Genomic DNA, 17,095 nt, shown 5'->3' with positions numbered 1-17,095 from the left:
AGAAGTTTGGCCGTCTAACGCTGCTGCTCTCTTCTGCCATGGCGAATTGAGTAAACTCTCATTACGCCTTCGCGTGGCGCATTTAAGGGCGAGGAGAGGGGCTCATTTGATTGGTGTGATGTGTGTAAAACCCACTCCACGCCTTCTCTCCTCCCTCTTTCCGACTTGCGCAGGTAGGAGGGACGGAGGTGGGAAGGAGGAGTAGCTGCGGCAGCGCGCACGGTGTGCCAAACTTGCAAAATCCGCCTGGCCACACCCAGTTGCCGAAGTGCAGGTGCACTGCGCCTCCGCCTCTCCTGGTCTGCGAAACTAGAGGCCATAATGACAGTTCAAATGGCTGGAGGCGTGTGTCCTATCCGTGATGTGAGAAAAACAATTGTATCTTAACCAGAGGTGAGGTAATGTGAGTTTGGACAGTTAAGTCATTTGTTATCACCACATCTGGACTCATAAAAGAGAAACAGCTCCCACTTTGTGAGTGCAGAACAAACTTAACAGAATGATGTAACAGATGCTGAATGTTGTGAAGGAACAGACGGCTTAAATCCCTAACGCTTTATGTGATAGCTAACACTGAATGGGAAGAAAGTTACATTAATGTTTGTACAATATACTATATGACGTTCTCAGTCAGTGGCGGAGCAACATCCTTATATTGTTAAATATTACTTTATTTATTCTTTAATCAGCTCAGCTGTGTCAAAAATGTTGTGATGGAAACAATACAACAACAGAAAACATTAAAGCCATCAGGTGAGAGCTCATCAAATATGTTGTTGTAATGTCAGCAACTGGTGCTGGTATGTTCTATTCAGTCCTGTTTTTATCTTTATTTCTTTACATTTTGTCAGATTGGCTCCATTAAAAGTATGCTGAATTTGCTGTCTGCAGCTCCTGTTCAGATCCCATCTCCCCCACAAGATTGCTATGGAGACACAGTGCCACACACGACCACAAACTGCTCTGTACAACACCATCCGATACCTCCAAGGCTGCTTGGATCGAGGCAAGATGGAGGGACCAGTGGAAGTCAGCAGAACCATCAAGGCTCCACCTGCCCCGAAAGCAATGGAAAACCCTAATCGCCTGAGGAAAGACGTAGGACGCTTCGGGGCAGCATTGCAAAAATGGGGTCTCGTGGACACCCTGGACAATGAAACACTGGACTGGCTTGTCTCAACGGAGCTGAAGGTCTCACGACATACGCCAGAAGAAGAAGAGGATTGTACCCATGGATGTACAGACAACTATCACTGGATTAATTTGATATGAAGAAACATTTATTATTCTCAGTGAAGTCCTGAAGCGCATCTTTTTACTAAGATTTCCTAACAGATTTATGGACGTTTCTTCATGTTGGACACCGGAGACAATGATATCCTGGAGAAGTAGAAGTCACATTGAATAATACATATATATACATTTATACGTGTGTGTGTTTCATGTGTGATTTTTAGCTCTAATTCCCCTCATGCAGTGTCTTCCTCTGCACCCCCTTGGGAGGTTCTAGGCTTTCTCTTTCTGAGTGTCTATTTCAGACCATATTCTGTCATTTCCCAGTGGTTAAAATTAGTTAAACTACTGAGGAGCACAGTGGATATTTTATTCCCCACCTACCTCTGTAATGTTTATCCCATTCTGGTGGGAGCTTTAGACACTTTTCCACAACTTTTTATTTCTTTATTTAGCTTTAATTAAACCTGAAAGGTCCCATTAAGATACAATATGTCCTTTGTCAGGGAGTCCAGGTAAAGACGGGCAGCAAATATTATAAACTTTCAAATTCATGTACAAATGGGGACTGACAACACTACAGGAATCAGGCACTAAAAAGAATCAAATAGTGGCACTTGTTAAACGCAGCAACACTACTCTGTAAAAACTGATTTTATAATACTTTTAAAAATGTCAAGAGAGGGTAAAGTTTCCAGGTTTAGTGTACCGTGCAGCTCATTCCAGGCTTGCAGGGCGTGAAAGGAAAAGGTGGATTTATCCAGCTGTGTTCGGGCAGTAAGGACCACAAGGAGAATTTTTTCCGATGACCTTGTGTCATAAATTAAATACGGTCAAAAAACTGTTTGACCCAGTTTGAAAAATGAAAAGTATCATTAGAGATACATTTCTTACACAAACACTGGTGAGAATTAAAATGTCAGTGATATTTTAATGACTATTCATGTTCATAGTGTGTGTGGTTGTGTTACTGTACCTCCTGCCACCAGTCCCGACTCTCCGAGCTGGATGGCGACTCCGAACCCCCCCAGCTTCACCGGAGCCGAGTTCTCTTTGGACGCCAGCAGCACACAGTGAGGCTGAGAACCAGAGAAGAGAAGAGAGAAGATAAGACACATGATTTGATGCTTGTGTTTTGCTAATTAAAGAGCGACACCCTCCTATAAATAAAAATGAAAATGTAAAAAATCGCATGTGCGAGACACACCCAAACCCCCGAAAACATCACTCACCACGACCTCACACAAATAAGCCACACTGAAGGAGGATCACAGGAGGAGAGGAGTGAAATACATTTAAGGTTTTGCTTCGGCATCTCGAGCACAGTGTCAGTTTGTTTTAGTCGCAATTTAGTAATTTCAAACCTTTTGCTGAGTTTGTTTTTAACCAAGATGTTTCCAACATGACAGAGAATTAAAAGAAATGAAAATACAGCCACTGCTTGAGGAGACATTAACTAACGTGCAAATTAAAGTTTTGTTAGACACACTGGTGAGGAGGGAAAATGTTAAAATGCTGCAGTGTCGCATTATTCCTGAAGGACGGATCAATATTTATTTTCCCAGGATGAAGTAACCCAACCATGACTTTTCTGGTTCGCCTAAAGTTAAAGCAGCTTCTTCCATCCTTTCACATACTCTCCGCTGCTTTGAAGCTCATTTTATGTACAACATCTGTGGTTACGAGCAGTTTCTCATGCCTCAAAACATGTGCTGCATGTGCATCTACTGTATACTGTATATACGTCTTTGTGTATGACTTTGATTGTATCACGCAACCATCCTCTGCAGGTGGAGCGGGCTGACGAGAAAGATAGATTTGCATAAGGACTTCTCATCCATGTTCACCTAAAACTGCTGGTTAGTGTCAATTAATATAAAGATTTAACATGTTAAACTAGAAGTACCACCTTGTGGTTGTGTGCCTCCGTGAACCAGTCAAGTTGCAGTTACAGTTTACATCCATGTCTGTGAAAAGTCTATCCCAGACTATGGGGCGAGCGGCAGGGTTCACCCTGGACAGGTCACCAGACTATCACAGGGCTGACACATAGAGACAGACAACCATTCACACTCACATTCACACCGCATGCGGAGAAAACCCACGCTGACACGGGAAGAACATGCAAACTCCGCACAGAGGGGCTCCCCCCACCCAGGCTTCAAACCAGGAATCCTCTGTGAGGCAACAATGCTAATCACTACACCAACTTCACTGTTAAGTACAAGTGGACATTGGTGAAAATTTTTGAGAAATTCCCCTGAGGCGTTCTCGACATATTGTGCTCACAAGAATGACACGGACGAGGTCACAGTGACCTTTACCTTTGACCAACAAATTTGAGTCCTTGTTGACTCAAAGTGGACATTTGTGCCATTTTACAGAAATTCCCTCAAGGCGGATGGACAACCCAAAAACATAATGCCTCAGACCACGGCTGTCGCCAGCGCGTGGCATAAAGTCTCCATGTAACAGCACTCAGTTATCCTACTCATTTGTTTCTCTTATGTAAACCGGTCTAATGAAAACAGTACGAGGACACTCAGTATTAAAACCTTCACCTCTTGTCTGGTTTATTCACCCCATGTGTAAATCTAACTTTGTGGCTGTTAATAATGCCCCTGCTCTGGCGAAGATTTCATAACATGATGACATGATTATCATTCACAGCAGGTGTGTGGTTCCACATTTAGCTGCAGAGGTTGACAGTAGTGAATGTCTGCTGGGTGGCAGTTTAAACCTGGCCTTCCTTCACTCTGAAGGCTGCTTTAATTATCATGAAGACATACACTGGTATTTTGGGAGCCTTTTTCTTTCACAGTTGGCTACACTCAGCGGATACCTCCATATTATAATCAGAGCCCAAAGTGGAAAAGCGTATTGTGTATATACAAGTGAAGCATGCTCTGTGATCCCACGGCTTGCCCTCATGTGTGTAATCAGAAGGTCTGCGCTAAGCCCTGCCCTGTCTTTCTCTCTATCTCAGCCCAGGCTCTGCATAGCGGCTGTGAGGAACGAGGGGGGGTTAACCACAGCTTCAAGTTTTCACCATACGACATCACCACATTCTGCACTTCAGCATTTCTCTGTAGACTTTCCACGGCACTGCTGGGGAGGGCACGCCTCGCTCACAGAGGAAACAAAAGACAGGCTCCACAGAGAACTGTTCTCATTTGAACTTAATATTTGAATAACAGCAGAGTTATATACACAATGACAGAAGGAAAGGATCTTGAAACTTGTGAGTCTCTTCAGGACAGCGTATTTTGGACAGCCTTTCCGACAGAGTAAGCTGGAGGGGAATATACTGGAGTGAGTGAAAAGGACCGCAAAAAGCACAAGTGATACTCTCCAGCTCAGAGTGTGTGCACAAGTGTTTTTAATGCACTTCAATGCCTGGGTGAGTACTCTGACAAGTTTTACTTTTAAGTATTATCAACATATCTTAGTTTGCTATCCTGGCTGCAAGATAAGGGCTGCGTGCTGCGGGGTAAGCACGCTGATCTTCTGATACAGGCTGAAGAAGGCTGAGCGTGTACCTCTGGTTGCTCAACTGTCTGGGTGTTACAAAACTAGAATTCGTGAGTTTGGGGCTTCTGTAAACTCATCTCTTTTACATAATTCATAGATGAGATAGGACAGAAAATTAAAACCCATACAGAGTTATCAATGCTGTTCTTTCTGTCGGTCAGCTGGTGTTTTATGTGGTTATTAAGGGCAGGATTAATGCTGATTTAGGACTAATCCTTACAGCTGGACCAAACAAACCTGCACTAATCAGTCCAAAACTTCCTCTCTTTCTTTCACAGTTCTTTTTAGAGAGTTCCAAATAAATTTGCAAAGAGAACACCCACTACCACCTGCTGCCACTCAGTGATGTTAAACTGACTCCACTTTATCAAAGGGTACACTATGAAAGACTATAGTTAATACAAAACACTCAGTGATGGAAACTGAAATTGAGAAATGAAAAGCTTTGGTCACAATGAGAGGTTAAACAGGAACAGCGCATCCAAGCCTGGAATTTAAAAACACCACATCGAGGTGTGTCAAAGGTCAAAACATAATGATTTCCATATTTATTCCTGTATTTGTGTGGAGGGTTCAACAAAGAATTTCCAAGATCAGCTGAAGTATGGAGTTTCATTTTGGCATCACTCAGCAAAAATCCCATATTAAACTTTGAACTTTGATTAAAGTCCTCTTGGCTCTGTCTTCAGAGCCTGTGACGAAAGGTTTTGGCCAGTCACAGGTCATTTCAGAGGGAGGGTGTTCCAGTTGGCTGTTCTACAAATACAGATGCTTGTGAACGTCCCTTCAGATGGTGAAAGCCTGATTCAATGGTGGAGAATCCTGCAGAGAAAGTTGTTTTTTCCAGTACTGGCAACAACTGCCAACACTGCAAAGCAACTCAAAGAAGGAGTATGACCCAATCAAGAAGAGAGTCTAAGAGAAAACGTTGCAAATAGTTTAGCTTTCTGCTAACCGAAGCTAAAGGCTCACAGCTGCAGCCTTAAGTTCACGTTTCTGTAGCTCATATTAGCTAGAGCTTCGAATCACAGCGTGTCTTCCGCCTCACTACTCGCCAGTACCTCACCAGGAGGAGAGCAGGCAGCAGCTCTGGAGACAGACCCCAAGTCAAGCGTTGCAGCAAACCAAATCCAGCCAGCACAAATCCCAGCTCTAGGGGAACGGACAGCCCGAACCATCTGCCGAACCAGCAAACTTTATGTTGCTGCCATTACAGGTTAGACCTGGCGTTACCTCTGGCCACCAGCCTGCTATGACATCCAGCACTGGCCAAATTGGAGTCATTACAGCTGCGGACTGAAGCTCTGGAGCTGCTGCCAGCTCTCTTTTAGGGAAGCAGTCCACAGTGGCGGGGAGTGAGGTGAAGGGACGGTGGGGTGGCTAGCTAGCTAACTATCATTTGTGGTCTGATTAAGAGAAAAAGAGTGGGGCAAGGAGGGGCTGAGAGAATGAGCTGCCGACAACTCTACAATAAAATAAGATTAAATAAATCAATTCATGGGAAACACTGGGTTACTGTTTGAAGCATGTGTATATGCCTGTGGTCGTCTGATGGGAGGGGCTAAGGACAAAGAGGGGAGAGCTGCAGGAGGAGGGTGTAGTTTCAAATCCTGCATTTTTTTAATGCCTTCTCCAGATTTCTGCCCACAGTCCAAAACTTTCTCATGAGAAGGATAGAAACAAAAAACAAACCTCAAAACACACTACAGTTAATCTAAAAATATTTGCCTTCTTCCCATTTGACAGGACTGAGGATCACAAAAGCCATCATGACACAAAACATCTCCACCACGTCTGCCACAACCACCTTCGAGACTCCAAACAGCTCCCTCTTGAACTTCACCACAACCCCAGAATCCTGTTTGGATTACGAAGCTCTGCAGATCCCGCTGGCGGTGCTCTACACTGTCATCTTCGTCCTGGGTCTAGTTGGGAACCTGGTGGCTCTGTGGGTTTTCTTCTGTGTTCACTCGAAGAAGAACTCAGTGCGGGTGTTCCTCATGAACATAGCTTTTGCGGACCTGCTGCTGGTGGTGTGTCTGCCGTTCAGGATACTCTATCACAGCCAAGGAAACGAGTGGAATCTGGCTCCCACTCTGTGTAAAGTTGTGGGCAACCTCTTCTACATGAACATGTACATCAGTGTCACGCTGCTGGGGTTGATCAGTGTGGATCGCTACCTGAAGATCCATCGAGGTGCCGGGGTGCAGCACAGATTGAGGTCCACGAGGTGGAGCACCGCCCTCTGCGCTATCGTCTGGATTGCGGCCTTCTCTTTGACTTTGGTGCTCCTGATGTCAAAGAATCACACAGAGGGGAAGAGGTTGGTGGTTATCTAATTATTGAGTCTTATTGCTTTGGTCCCAGCATGTGTGATATGAGCACTCCAAGCTGATATGTTTGCTGTTTCCAGGTGTTTCCACTACAAGCCGCTCCACAATGCAAAGTGGAAAGCCTACATCAACATCTTTTTGCTGGTTCTCTTCTGGCTCGTCTTCATCTCTCTGGTGGTGTCTTATGGAAAGATTGCCCTCAAGCTTCTGAGGACATCACAAGAGAAACCAGACCTGCCCAACGCGTCCCGCTACACACGAACCGCCAAGAAGTCCTTCTTCATTCTCTTCCTCTTCACCATTTGTTTTGTCCCCTATCACATGGTCAGGGTGTTTTACATCAAAACCCAGATTACAGAAACATCGTGTTTCTCACAGAACGTGGCGGACAAAGCCAACGAGGTGGCTTTGCTGTTCTCAGCTCTCAACAGCTGCCTGGATCCTGTTATGTACTTCCTGTTGTCCTCTTCGGTGAGGAAGGAGGTGCTGCGCTTGGTGGGCAATATGTTTTGTCTGCGAGATGTTGGTGGAGTCAGCGGGAGCAGCTCCACGGCGGAGCTAGATGGTAAGAACATGAGGACTGACAGAGGACAGACAAACGTCAGCTTTACTAGCCATTTGAAGGAGAAGACATTTATTGAATCCAGCTAAGATGATGGGAGCCAAACTGGCGAGGGAACAGTAGCAGCGGCAAGGAGCGTGAGGTTAACTCAACATGTACGGCCATCTGTGCTGTTGCCTGAGTTGTCAATGGAACTTATCTTAATGGAGTATTCTGAACTATACATCTTGTCATCTACAGTGAACAAATGTACCTGTTATATATATATAAAAAAAGAATTACCTGCTTACGTTTTCTACAAACCAGTCAAGTTGTGGTAACCGTTTACATCCATGTCTGTCCAGACTCATATGTAGCCATGACAGTTGCAAATGCTTCTAATATGGATGTGGCAGCAAAGAAGCAACAAATTCTAAAACATAGATGCTTCACACACATCTTCAGCCCGGCAGCACAAAAGATCTATTCATTCATTGTGGTTTCAGAATGGACATTAAAGATTAGTGTCACCAATTCAGTATCTGACCAAATGTCTCCCCTTCTGTACCTAAAATATGACATTAAATGATGGGTAGAAATGTGTTACTGCAGTGCATTATGATGTCATATTGAAGTTGACCTTTTGGATATAAAATGTCATCACTTTATCATTTTTGTCCTATTAAACATTTGTGTTAAATTTTGTCAAAATCAGCTTATGAATTCTTGAGTTATGGCCAAAAACATGTTATGTGGGGCCACAGTGACTTTTGATCTTCGACCAACAAATTCTGATCAGTTCGTTCTTAAGTCCAAGTGGACGTTTGTGCCAAATTTGAGGAAATTCCCTCAAGGTCTCTTTGAGATATCACGTTCACAAATGTGAGATTGACACAAGGTCACATTGACTTTTGATATTCAACCACCAAACTCTAACCAGTTTATCGCTGAGTCCAAGTGGACATTTGTGCCAAATTTAAAGAAAGTCACTCAAGGTGTTCTTGAGATATCACATTCATGAGAAAGGGGCTAATGAACAACCAAAATACATAATGGCTCGTGTCGAGGCATAAAAAATGGTGGAGCACCGTCAGCCTCATAGTTTGATTATCCTGTCTAGGCTCAGAAAGTGAGCTCGGCTGTGGCTCAGAAGGTAGAGCAGGTCGTCCACTAATCAGGAGATTGGTGGTTTGATCCTCAGTCTGCATGTCGAAGTGTCCTTGAGCAAGATACTGAGCCCCACATTGCTCCCAATGGCTGTTTCATCAGTGTGTGAGTGTGTTAAAAAAAGTAGCAGGTGGCACCTTGTGTGTAAATGTGTGTGTGAATGGGTGAATGTGACTTTGAAGACTGGAAAGCCGCTATACAAGTGCAGGTCTATTTCCCATTCACAAAATTTCTGACATTAGGTATATGAACTTGTATACTGATGGTGTCATTTTACTAAAACCTGCCGTGTTAATATTCCCTTTAGTTGAAGCAACAACCCTCTATAAAGCAACATGGTGAGATCAGAGTTGGTGGATAACTGTTGTGTTGTGTCTCCACCTGTTGTGTACAGGTGGAGACATTAAAGGGACTGGATGAAGGCAGAGCTGCATTTTGTACTGCAGCCGAATTTACAACACAGTTTCAATATGGCCTCATGTATTAGTGGCTATGAAGGCAAGGCTGCAGAACATTTGGGGCTTTGGTGTACTGTATATATATTTATTGGTTATTTGATTCCACTGATCTTGCAGAGACATACTTTTCAATCATGTATTAAAGCAAATGTAACATCTATTGATGGGTGTGGAGTTATCTAACACAACAAGTGTGTAGTGTCTACAAGTAGGGTTGTAGGGCAATAGCAATTAAACGTTTGTTCTACCAACAATAATCCTTCCATTTGCATCCTTTCAAGGGTCATTCTGACTTTAAATAATTTAAATTCTGTAATACAGTGACACCATGGAATCGCAATATTTTCTGAGACATTTATCATAAAAATCTCATACCCTTACAACCCTATCTACAAGGCACAAGTCAAGTCTGCTCAATGTTTGGACAAGATCGCAACAGAGATATGTAGAGGACACAGAGACTCCGAGCACGATACAGAATTTCTGATAAACAGAGTGGACGCTGAATGTGACGTCCTTTCACAAACACACACAACCTAATAAGAGTTCAACTGACATGAATGCATCACAGTGTATGAAGATATTTAAACTTCATGAACAATTTAGTGCTACATTTTGTTTTAACACAGTGAAAAACACCAGTCTTTGTACAGAGACTGTCCGACTTTCATTGTGTCTAATCTGTTGTACTTTTTTCTTTTCATTATTATCATTCTGAATTTGTTTCCAGAGCAACACAGTAACCAACGGGAACATACATATGACACAGCACGAGAAAAAAGGGGGAAATGGACTAACACGAAACAAACAAAACAAAAAACAAAGGGCAAAAGTCCATATTTATTTTTACCACTGTGTTAATGTGATGTAACCAGGTGATAAGAGATAAAGCAGCGACCACTATTATAAAACTGGTGACTCTCCTACTTTACTCAGATCTGAGGTCAAATAAATCCCAGGACACAATGGACCAAGACGTGACCCTGCAGACAATCAGAGTGCCATTTTTCATTCAGACAAATCCGAAGGAAAGATGCATGCGGACGACATCAAAGCCTGAACTTTCACGACAAATTATGATGATCACAAGCGTACAGAGAACCCAGAGGACCTTTTACTGAGATGAAAGCACGCTGAGGCTTTACCAATAGAAAACCACTCTTTGTAAATGTCACAGCTCTTTTTTTTATATGTAAAAAACATGTCCTCCTACTGAGGACTGTGTCCGGACTTTATACTGTGCTTACTTATTTTCAAAGCACATATCACTGTGGTTAGTTATACAGATAAATGTGTTGTAACATGCTATAGATTCTGCAGAGTGACCAGAGGAAAGAGAAATTTCCGCCCACAGCCGACTCTCTTTGCTGCTCAGCTACAACTAGAACAGCAGCGCCACCCCAAGGCTGAATGAATACAGACAGTGTGAGGAAATGTAACTGGATCACTGGGTATCACTTCTGTGTAGATGAGACTGAAGGAGGGAGACAGTGGACCTTAGTCGTACAGCGAAAAGCTGCTGAAAAGGAGTACAGGGTCTTCAAGTGGAGAGATGGAAACTCTGAATTCCAAATGTGAGGAAATAAAGAGCTAGGAAGAGTCACTATCAAGTTGGGCAACAGATCTGAATACATTACTTGAAGAGGATGATTACAAAATGTGTCCTAAGCTGAAGCATGGTGCTGTCAGCGTGCACCGCATTTCATCTAAGACTTCTTTAAATACACAACCACACAGCAGCACCATTTCTCACCCTCATTGTCTATTCTCTGTCAGTATGTCTTTCATCATCATGTATGCTAATTGAGGAAGTCCGAACAAATATAGCGTGTGTGACACCAACACACCCACAAACAAGACACCAGCTCTGAAATGTTTACCTCGACTCAATGAGAAGCAGGAAGTAAAAGAAATCTTTATGTCAAGCTGGCTGGTGACTTCTGGCGTTACCTTCATCTGTACATGTTTAACTTGAGGGAGTGTTGATGTCTTTGGATGATCTCGTCACAGGTATGTATAACACCATCGGAGTCTGTGTGGGATGCTAATGTGGATATGTGCTCTCATTTGCAAGATGTTGAAGAAAATAAAATGACTAAAATGATACAGAAAATAACTCAATTTTTAGAAAGTAAAACACCTAGAGACTAAATTCCTGGAATATGCTGTAAGTTTTCTTCTCATGTTCTTGTGCAGAGACACAAGAACTATTGTCAGGCAATGACTTCAGTAGAATTTTCCATGTACGTCAAATTAAAAGGAAGAGCCCGTATCTCCACTGCGATCATCACACTACAGATGTGAAACTAGCTGATGAATATTGCTGATAAAAGAAAAGTTCAGATATTTTGAAGTGTGGTTGCATGAGGTACTTACCCCAAAGTCAGTGTATTACCTGCAGTAGATGTCAGTCAGCACGCTCACAGTTCAGAGAAGCAGGCTGGAGTGTGATACAGAAGCTGAGCAATGTGCTGCTTTGAATGGGTCAGCAACGAAAAGTATTTTAGCCATGTAAAAAAATCAGTATCAGTTTAAGGCTGCTGTCAGACCTAGAGTTGTCTCCTTTGGCCTGAATCAGGGACTCATGTTGTTCCAAAGTTGTATAATTGCCTAGAGTTGGTTCGTGTTCTCACGGCAGCATTTACAAGAGGACAGGATCAAATGCCTTGTGTGAGAAAGCTGCTCTTGATTGGTCAGAATTTCCATGTGGGAAAAATCCAGGAAGTAAAGCAAACGTTGAAGAAGAGTACACTTGCAAGATAAATGTGACACTTTCTAATGTCACAATGGAGGGACAACTACGCAGGTTGATTTTAGCGCTGCTCATCGTGGACTATATTGCTGTCATTGTTCATTTTAGTCAAACCATACAGTTTGAAAACGAGGCGCGGCTCCAACTAGAAAACAATGTTTTGATGCATTGGATGTGCTGAATGTGCATATTAAGGCAGTACAGGAGGAGGTGCACATTAATAATCCTCCAGGACTGTAACATGCTCATGTTTAACCCAAACAATGTGTCATGTGACTGCAGTTGCTTCACATCCAGGTCGGAACACCTTCTCACCACAAACCAACCGCACCAGAGTTCCTTTGGAACCGGACTGAGACCACCTCTTCAAGAAGGTCTTGCTCTGGTTGTTTTGGTGCCAACTTGAGTTCAATTTAAGGGAACCAAACAGGGCAGGTGTGAAAGCACCCTAAGTGTACGCTATTTTGAGAGTATTTTCACTTCTGTACCTTTCCGTCAGACTGTCTATTTTGACAGGAAAGCCATTATTGTCTTCATTTCCCCACCTATGCTCTCGTCAAAGCCAGACTCCATTGACAAAAACAGTAATTCTAACTTGCTGAACACAGGAGCTGCTGGTCTGCGACTGCTTCGATCAGTTAGTTAGTTTGTGTGAAAGTGTGACTTTGATGAATCCGAACTAACCCTTTAAAACACCAAAGTCAAACAATAACACAAACTAACTAACTGGACCAGCAGCTCCCGAGTTCAGCAATGTTAAATCACTGTTTTTCTCAATAGAGTCTGGTTATGATGAAAGCAATAGATCAACTTCTTTTCCTGCTGGAAATCACGGTCTGACATTAAGGTGAAGCAGTGGAAATGCTCTTATTATAGTGTACACAGGAACTGATATTGATTTTTTTTTAAAGGTGGGACTTTTTTAAGTGCTAGAACATGTTTAGTTGCTGACCCCTTCATAGCAGTACATTGCATAGTTTCCGTGTCAGACTGCTCCTACAAACTGGGGATGTGTCAGTGGGGAACTGTCCCTTTTCTGTGTTGTTAAAAGTAGATTTTTTTCTCTTCCCACTTTTGTGTTCTTACAGATTAAATGGAGTACACGTCGGACACTCTTCCAATGGATAACATTTCCCTCCCCTTCTCTGCTCTCTCCCTCTGCCCCACCGCCGCCACACTCTTCTTCCTCCCCTCTGCCTACATGCTCCTCTTCCTCACCGCTCTCCCGGGTAACGCGCTGTCTTTGTGGGTGTTCCGGCGGTGCATCTCCTCCATCTCCCCCATCCATGTTTGTCTGTCCCACCTGAGTATCTCCAACCTGATGCTGTCCATCACCACACCCTTCCTTGCCGCCTACTACGCCTGGGGCTCAATCTGGTCACTGAGTGGCGCCTGGTGTCAGCTGGTCCTGCACGGTATCACCCCGGTGCTCCACATCAACATCTACATTAGCATGATGATCCTCACTTGGGTCGCCCTCAGTCGCTTCGCAGCCCTCATCCAGAACACCCACGCCTCCAGGCCGAGTGGCTGCACGAAGCTGCTGCCAAACGCCTTCTTCTCCCATCTCAAAAGGACCTCCTTTGCCACCAGGGTGTGTGCCGGAGTGTGGGCAGTGACAGTAGGGTGCATAGTGCCGATTACAGTTTACTACTCAGTAAAAGAAGCTGTTAGCGTCAACGCTTCAGCAAGAAGTGGATGTGTGGAGGTGTGCTACAGCCCTGATGTGGAAATAGGGGGTAGTCTGTCTGCGACTTTCACCATCCCTGTTATCATCATGTTCTTTCTGTTCTACCTGCTGGTGCTTCTCTCCTACATGACTGTGTTAAGGCATATCAGACGCTCACGCCGCAGCACAACCGTCACCACCTCCCTCAGCCTGCTGGGTAGGGTGCTCCGAAACATCGTGGTCATCCAGGTAGCTATGAGTTACATCATACTCTGAAATAACAGCTTTAAAGGAACGCTTCACCTCTCAAATGACTGTCTGTGTGCCAGTTACTCACCTGTGTTGTGTTGGATTTGTGAAGAAAACTTTCGGTGGATGACAAAATCCAAAAATGGAGAAAATTCTTGATGAATTGAAGTCATAGGGGTCCACGTTTAACAACAGCAAATCGATTGGTTGAAAGAAATACAAGCAGCCGGGGCGTTTTTTTCTCCAATCTTAAAGTGAGAGTCGGCTAAAGTGAGAGTCGGCCCAGCCAGACCTTTCTTTTCTTGAGAAAGGTCTGGTGAGTGAGACTACCGAGTTAATAACGTCATCTTTCTCTCAGCTGTTTGCCATGTGCCTGCTACAGTCTTTCAAAATAAAACGTATGCTAAAGATGATGATATGGGTCGATGTTTTCACTTTGCATGGATGATATTAGATCATTGATCATTTAAACGATATATCAATCCAGATCGATGGATCGTTACACCCCTTGTAAACAAATGTTTTAATATAGTTTTGCTGTTGTGTAACATGGACCCAAATGACTGAAGTTCATCGAGAATTTGCTCAGTTTTTTTGGATTCTTCGTTTATCACTGAAGCATGCGAGAAAAACAGTTTTCTTAAACGTAACACAAGGTGAGTTATTGATAAACCAATGATCATTCGGAGGGTGCATTTGTCACCATGATTATTTCCTATCTCTTGGTTCAAACATAAATCATAAACCACTTCCACCCATATTTCACTCTGCTTTCCACAATCATAACCAGGACTGTCAGTCTCTTAACCAGCTCCTCTCAGGTTGTAATTTCAGTTTGTCTGCTGCCATACCATATCTTCAAACCCATCTTCCTGTCTCGGGCCCATGACCTACGTCAGCTGACATATTCACCTGGTCCCAACACCTGCAGCCACTGTCATCCACTCTCTTCCTTGATCGAGGTGGGTAAATATCACATTAATGCAAAAAAAAAAATTTGCACGGTTACACAGAAACCCCCTCTTGTCATCCTCTAGCTGAAGAACTGCCTGTTTCTTCTGGCTGCACTGAGAGGTTCAACGGACCCTCTGATGTACTTCCTGTTAGACAAGACCTTCCGTCATCAAACCCTCAGAATTTTTGGGTACGACCAGAACAATGCTGGACACCAACAGACGTGTTCGCAAACAGGAAGTGCCACTAATAGGGCTGGGCAGCTGCAGGATGGAAATGTGGCCACCGCTACCGCAGACACAAGTCAAGGAAGTGTTTTGTAGGCGGCAAATGTTTCTTTTAAAAGCAGCCTGATGTATAAAATGCATAGTGTTCAGAAATATATGAATCGCATTGTCTTCTTATGATGTCACTCTGTCTTTTACAAAACCCAAAATAAAAAAAATGAAACAATCCACAGGGAAAACACAGTGTCATGTTCAGGTATACAAGGAAATGTTTGTAAAGCACTCGTCATGTGCAAGAGCAGGATATAAATATTTGATAGGCGTGTGTCATAAACCTTGTTCAGTAATTGCGTCTAAATTATTAAAGCGGCATTACAGAGTGAGCTGCTGTTTGTGCAGAAGGTGTGTGAGACTGCACTGGGAGAGTTTTTAAGAAAACAATGTTCTGTGAAGTGTGGCCCCTGCAGATGTGAGCGTCCCGACGGGCCGGGGGTTTTCAGACTGAAGCAGACAGCTGAGAGGATCAGACACCGTCGAGTGTAACACACAAACAAACACACACAGGCCAGAGGAAAGACACGCAGCGCACATAAAGACGGAGAGGAGAGGATAATAATGAGTGATGTGCTGAGCTATGGGCGGCTGTCAGAGCCTCTGCTGCCTGTAATATACTGTAGCTGGAGGAAAACTACGAACTGGAAAAGTCCCATCTTTGGTGTCAGAAGGAGGCGGACACAAACTGAGGCTTTGAAAAATAAAATAAAAAACACCTTTTTCGCATTTATGTCAAGTTAGCAAATGACACACAGTGATAAATTTGTTCAGTGTGTCTTTTAAAATAATGATAGTCGGGTTGGGTACCAAACTCTGTGCTTTGAATGGTATTAAATGAACTGTGTCGGTGCTACGGACCACTGAGTCATATTAAATCCACCTGTGCCAAATATCGCTACCAGAAAGTGCTTCTAGGTGTGAATGTCGGGTTAGACAAGAAGCAGAAGTGCACCCTGAAACCAGGAATCCAGCCATGGAGCTCCACAGAGCCGCCACGGTTCAATTTCAAACAATAGGTGGACACTCCGCTTGCCACTCCATCAGTCGCTCCCACGGCTGCTCTATCGCCTTCCCATTGAACCAAACTGTCGCTGTAGCTCCTATCTGCTGCGACGGTTTCAGTGTCTGGTCTGTTTTCAACAAACCAACCAGTCAATCAATTATTCATTTGTCACATGGGATTATACGAGGAACACCTCCAGTGAAATGTCATCTATCCTTTAACTTGTGCACTGTAATTTAGTCTTTGTGTCTCCTTACATCATTGGCTGCTGCTTTATAATTGTCCATGTTTCCAGTTGGTTCTGGTTGTAGAATGATTTAACTGTCCACACATCCCATCCTTAACATGATGGCCGCACGGATGCTCCTCTTCAACACGTACTAATGAACCTTCATTAATATAGGCCTATATTTTATCTCCAAGTGCACGTCACACACTGAGCGAGCCGCCTGTTAATGACGCTGTGGGCTAATGGGCATGTAGCTACTTCCATGTTTCAGATGATACGTCATGTTTGTAGTCGACCAATGAAGATGAGTTTACATATCACCTTGGGTTCGTCCTTCACCTTCTCAAAATGATCCCACACTTTGGATTTCCTGCCCGACATGTTATTAACTAGCCTGTGGAATAACCGCAGGTACCAGCCCTGGAAATTAACCTGACTCCTGTCTGACTGCTGAGCGTGGACACTTCCTGTGTCTGTACTTTCAAATTAAAGTCACACATGGTCCAGTCATATAGGTTTGGATTTATTTTGACAAGGTGCAGCGCTTAATAGAGTTTCAGGTTTGTTTGTTGTTTTCTTTCTGCGACTGAGCAATCAATGAAGTCTTGCCAACTAATGACCTTTATGGTCAACTATTAGGGGGGCAGCCAACAAAAGAATCAAAAACATTCATTTTTATATTACAATTGTCTAAA

The 17,095-nt window shown here is 43.6% G+C and overlaps 3 protein-coding genes across 16 annotated transcripts in view; 2 read left to right on the top strand and 1 right to left on the bottom strand.

Annotated features, from left to right (window-relative positions):
* The window catches only part of caska (calcium/calmodulin-dependent serine protein kinase a), a 204,484-nt gene that overhangs the window by 71,933 nt on the left and 115,456 nt on the right, over positions 1–17,095 (bottom strand). For all 14 annotated transcript variants that reach the window (XM_050048414.1, XM_050048415.1, XM_050048417.1 and 11 more), the window contains exon 6: positions 2,210–2,312. In XM_050048414.1, the coding sequence (XP_049904371.1) occupies positions 2,210–2,312 (103 nt within the window). The remainder of the gene's footprint in view (positions 1–2,209; positions 2,313–17,095) is intronic.
* Positions 4,285–9,514, top strand: LOC126392801 (probable G-protein coupled receptor 34). The gene is made up of 3 exons (XM_050048443.1): positions 4,285–4,633; positions 6,511–7,087; positions 7,178–9,514. The coding sequence occupies exons 2-3, from the start codon at positions 6,534–6,536 to the stop codon at positions 7,746–7,748; spliced, it is 1,125 nt and encodes a 374-aa protein (XP_049904400.1). The 5' UTR covers positions 4,285–4,633; positions 6,511–6,533; the 3' UTR covers positions 7,749–9,514.
* On the top strand, positions 11,133–15,335 carry LOC126392800 (probable G-protein coupled receptor 82). Its single transcript, XM_050048441.1, has 4 exons — positions 11,133–11,273; positions 13,104–13,933; positions 14,755–14,895; positions 14,971–15,335. The coding sequence occupies exons 2-4, from the start codon at positions 13,109–13,111 to the stop codon at positions 15,208–15,210; spliced, it is 1,206 nt and encodes a 401-aa protein (XP_049904398.1). The 5' UTR covers positions 11,133–11,273; positions 13,104–13,108; the 3' UTR covers positions 15,211–15,335.

The sequence above is a fragment of the Epinephelus moara genome, chromosome 7 (assembly GCF_006386435.1).
Source record: "Epinephelus moara isolate mb chromosome 7, YSFRI_EMoa_1.0, whole genome shotgun sequence".
Lineage (NCBI taxonomy): Eukaryota > Metazoa > Chordata > Actinopteri > Perciformes > Serranidae > Epinephelus > Epinephelus moara.
The sequence above is the reverse complement of the archived record's forward strand: the minus strand, read 5'-3'. Positions and strand labels throughout refer to the sequence as shown.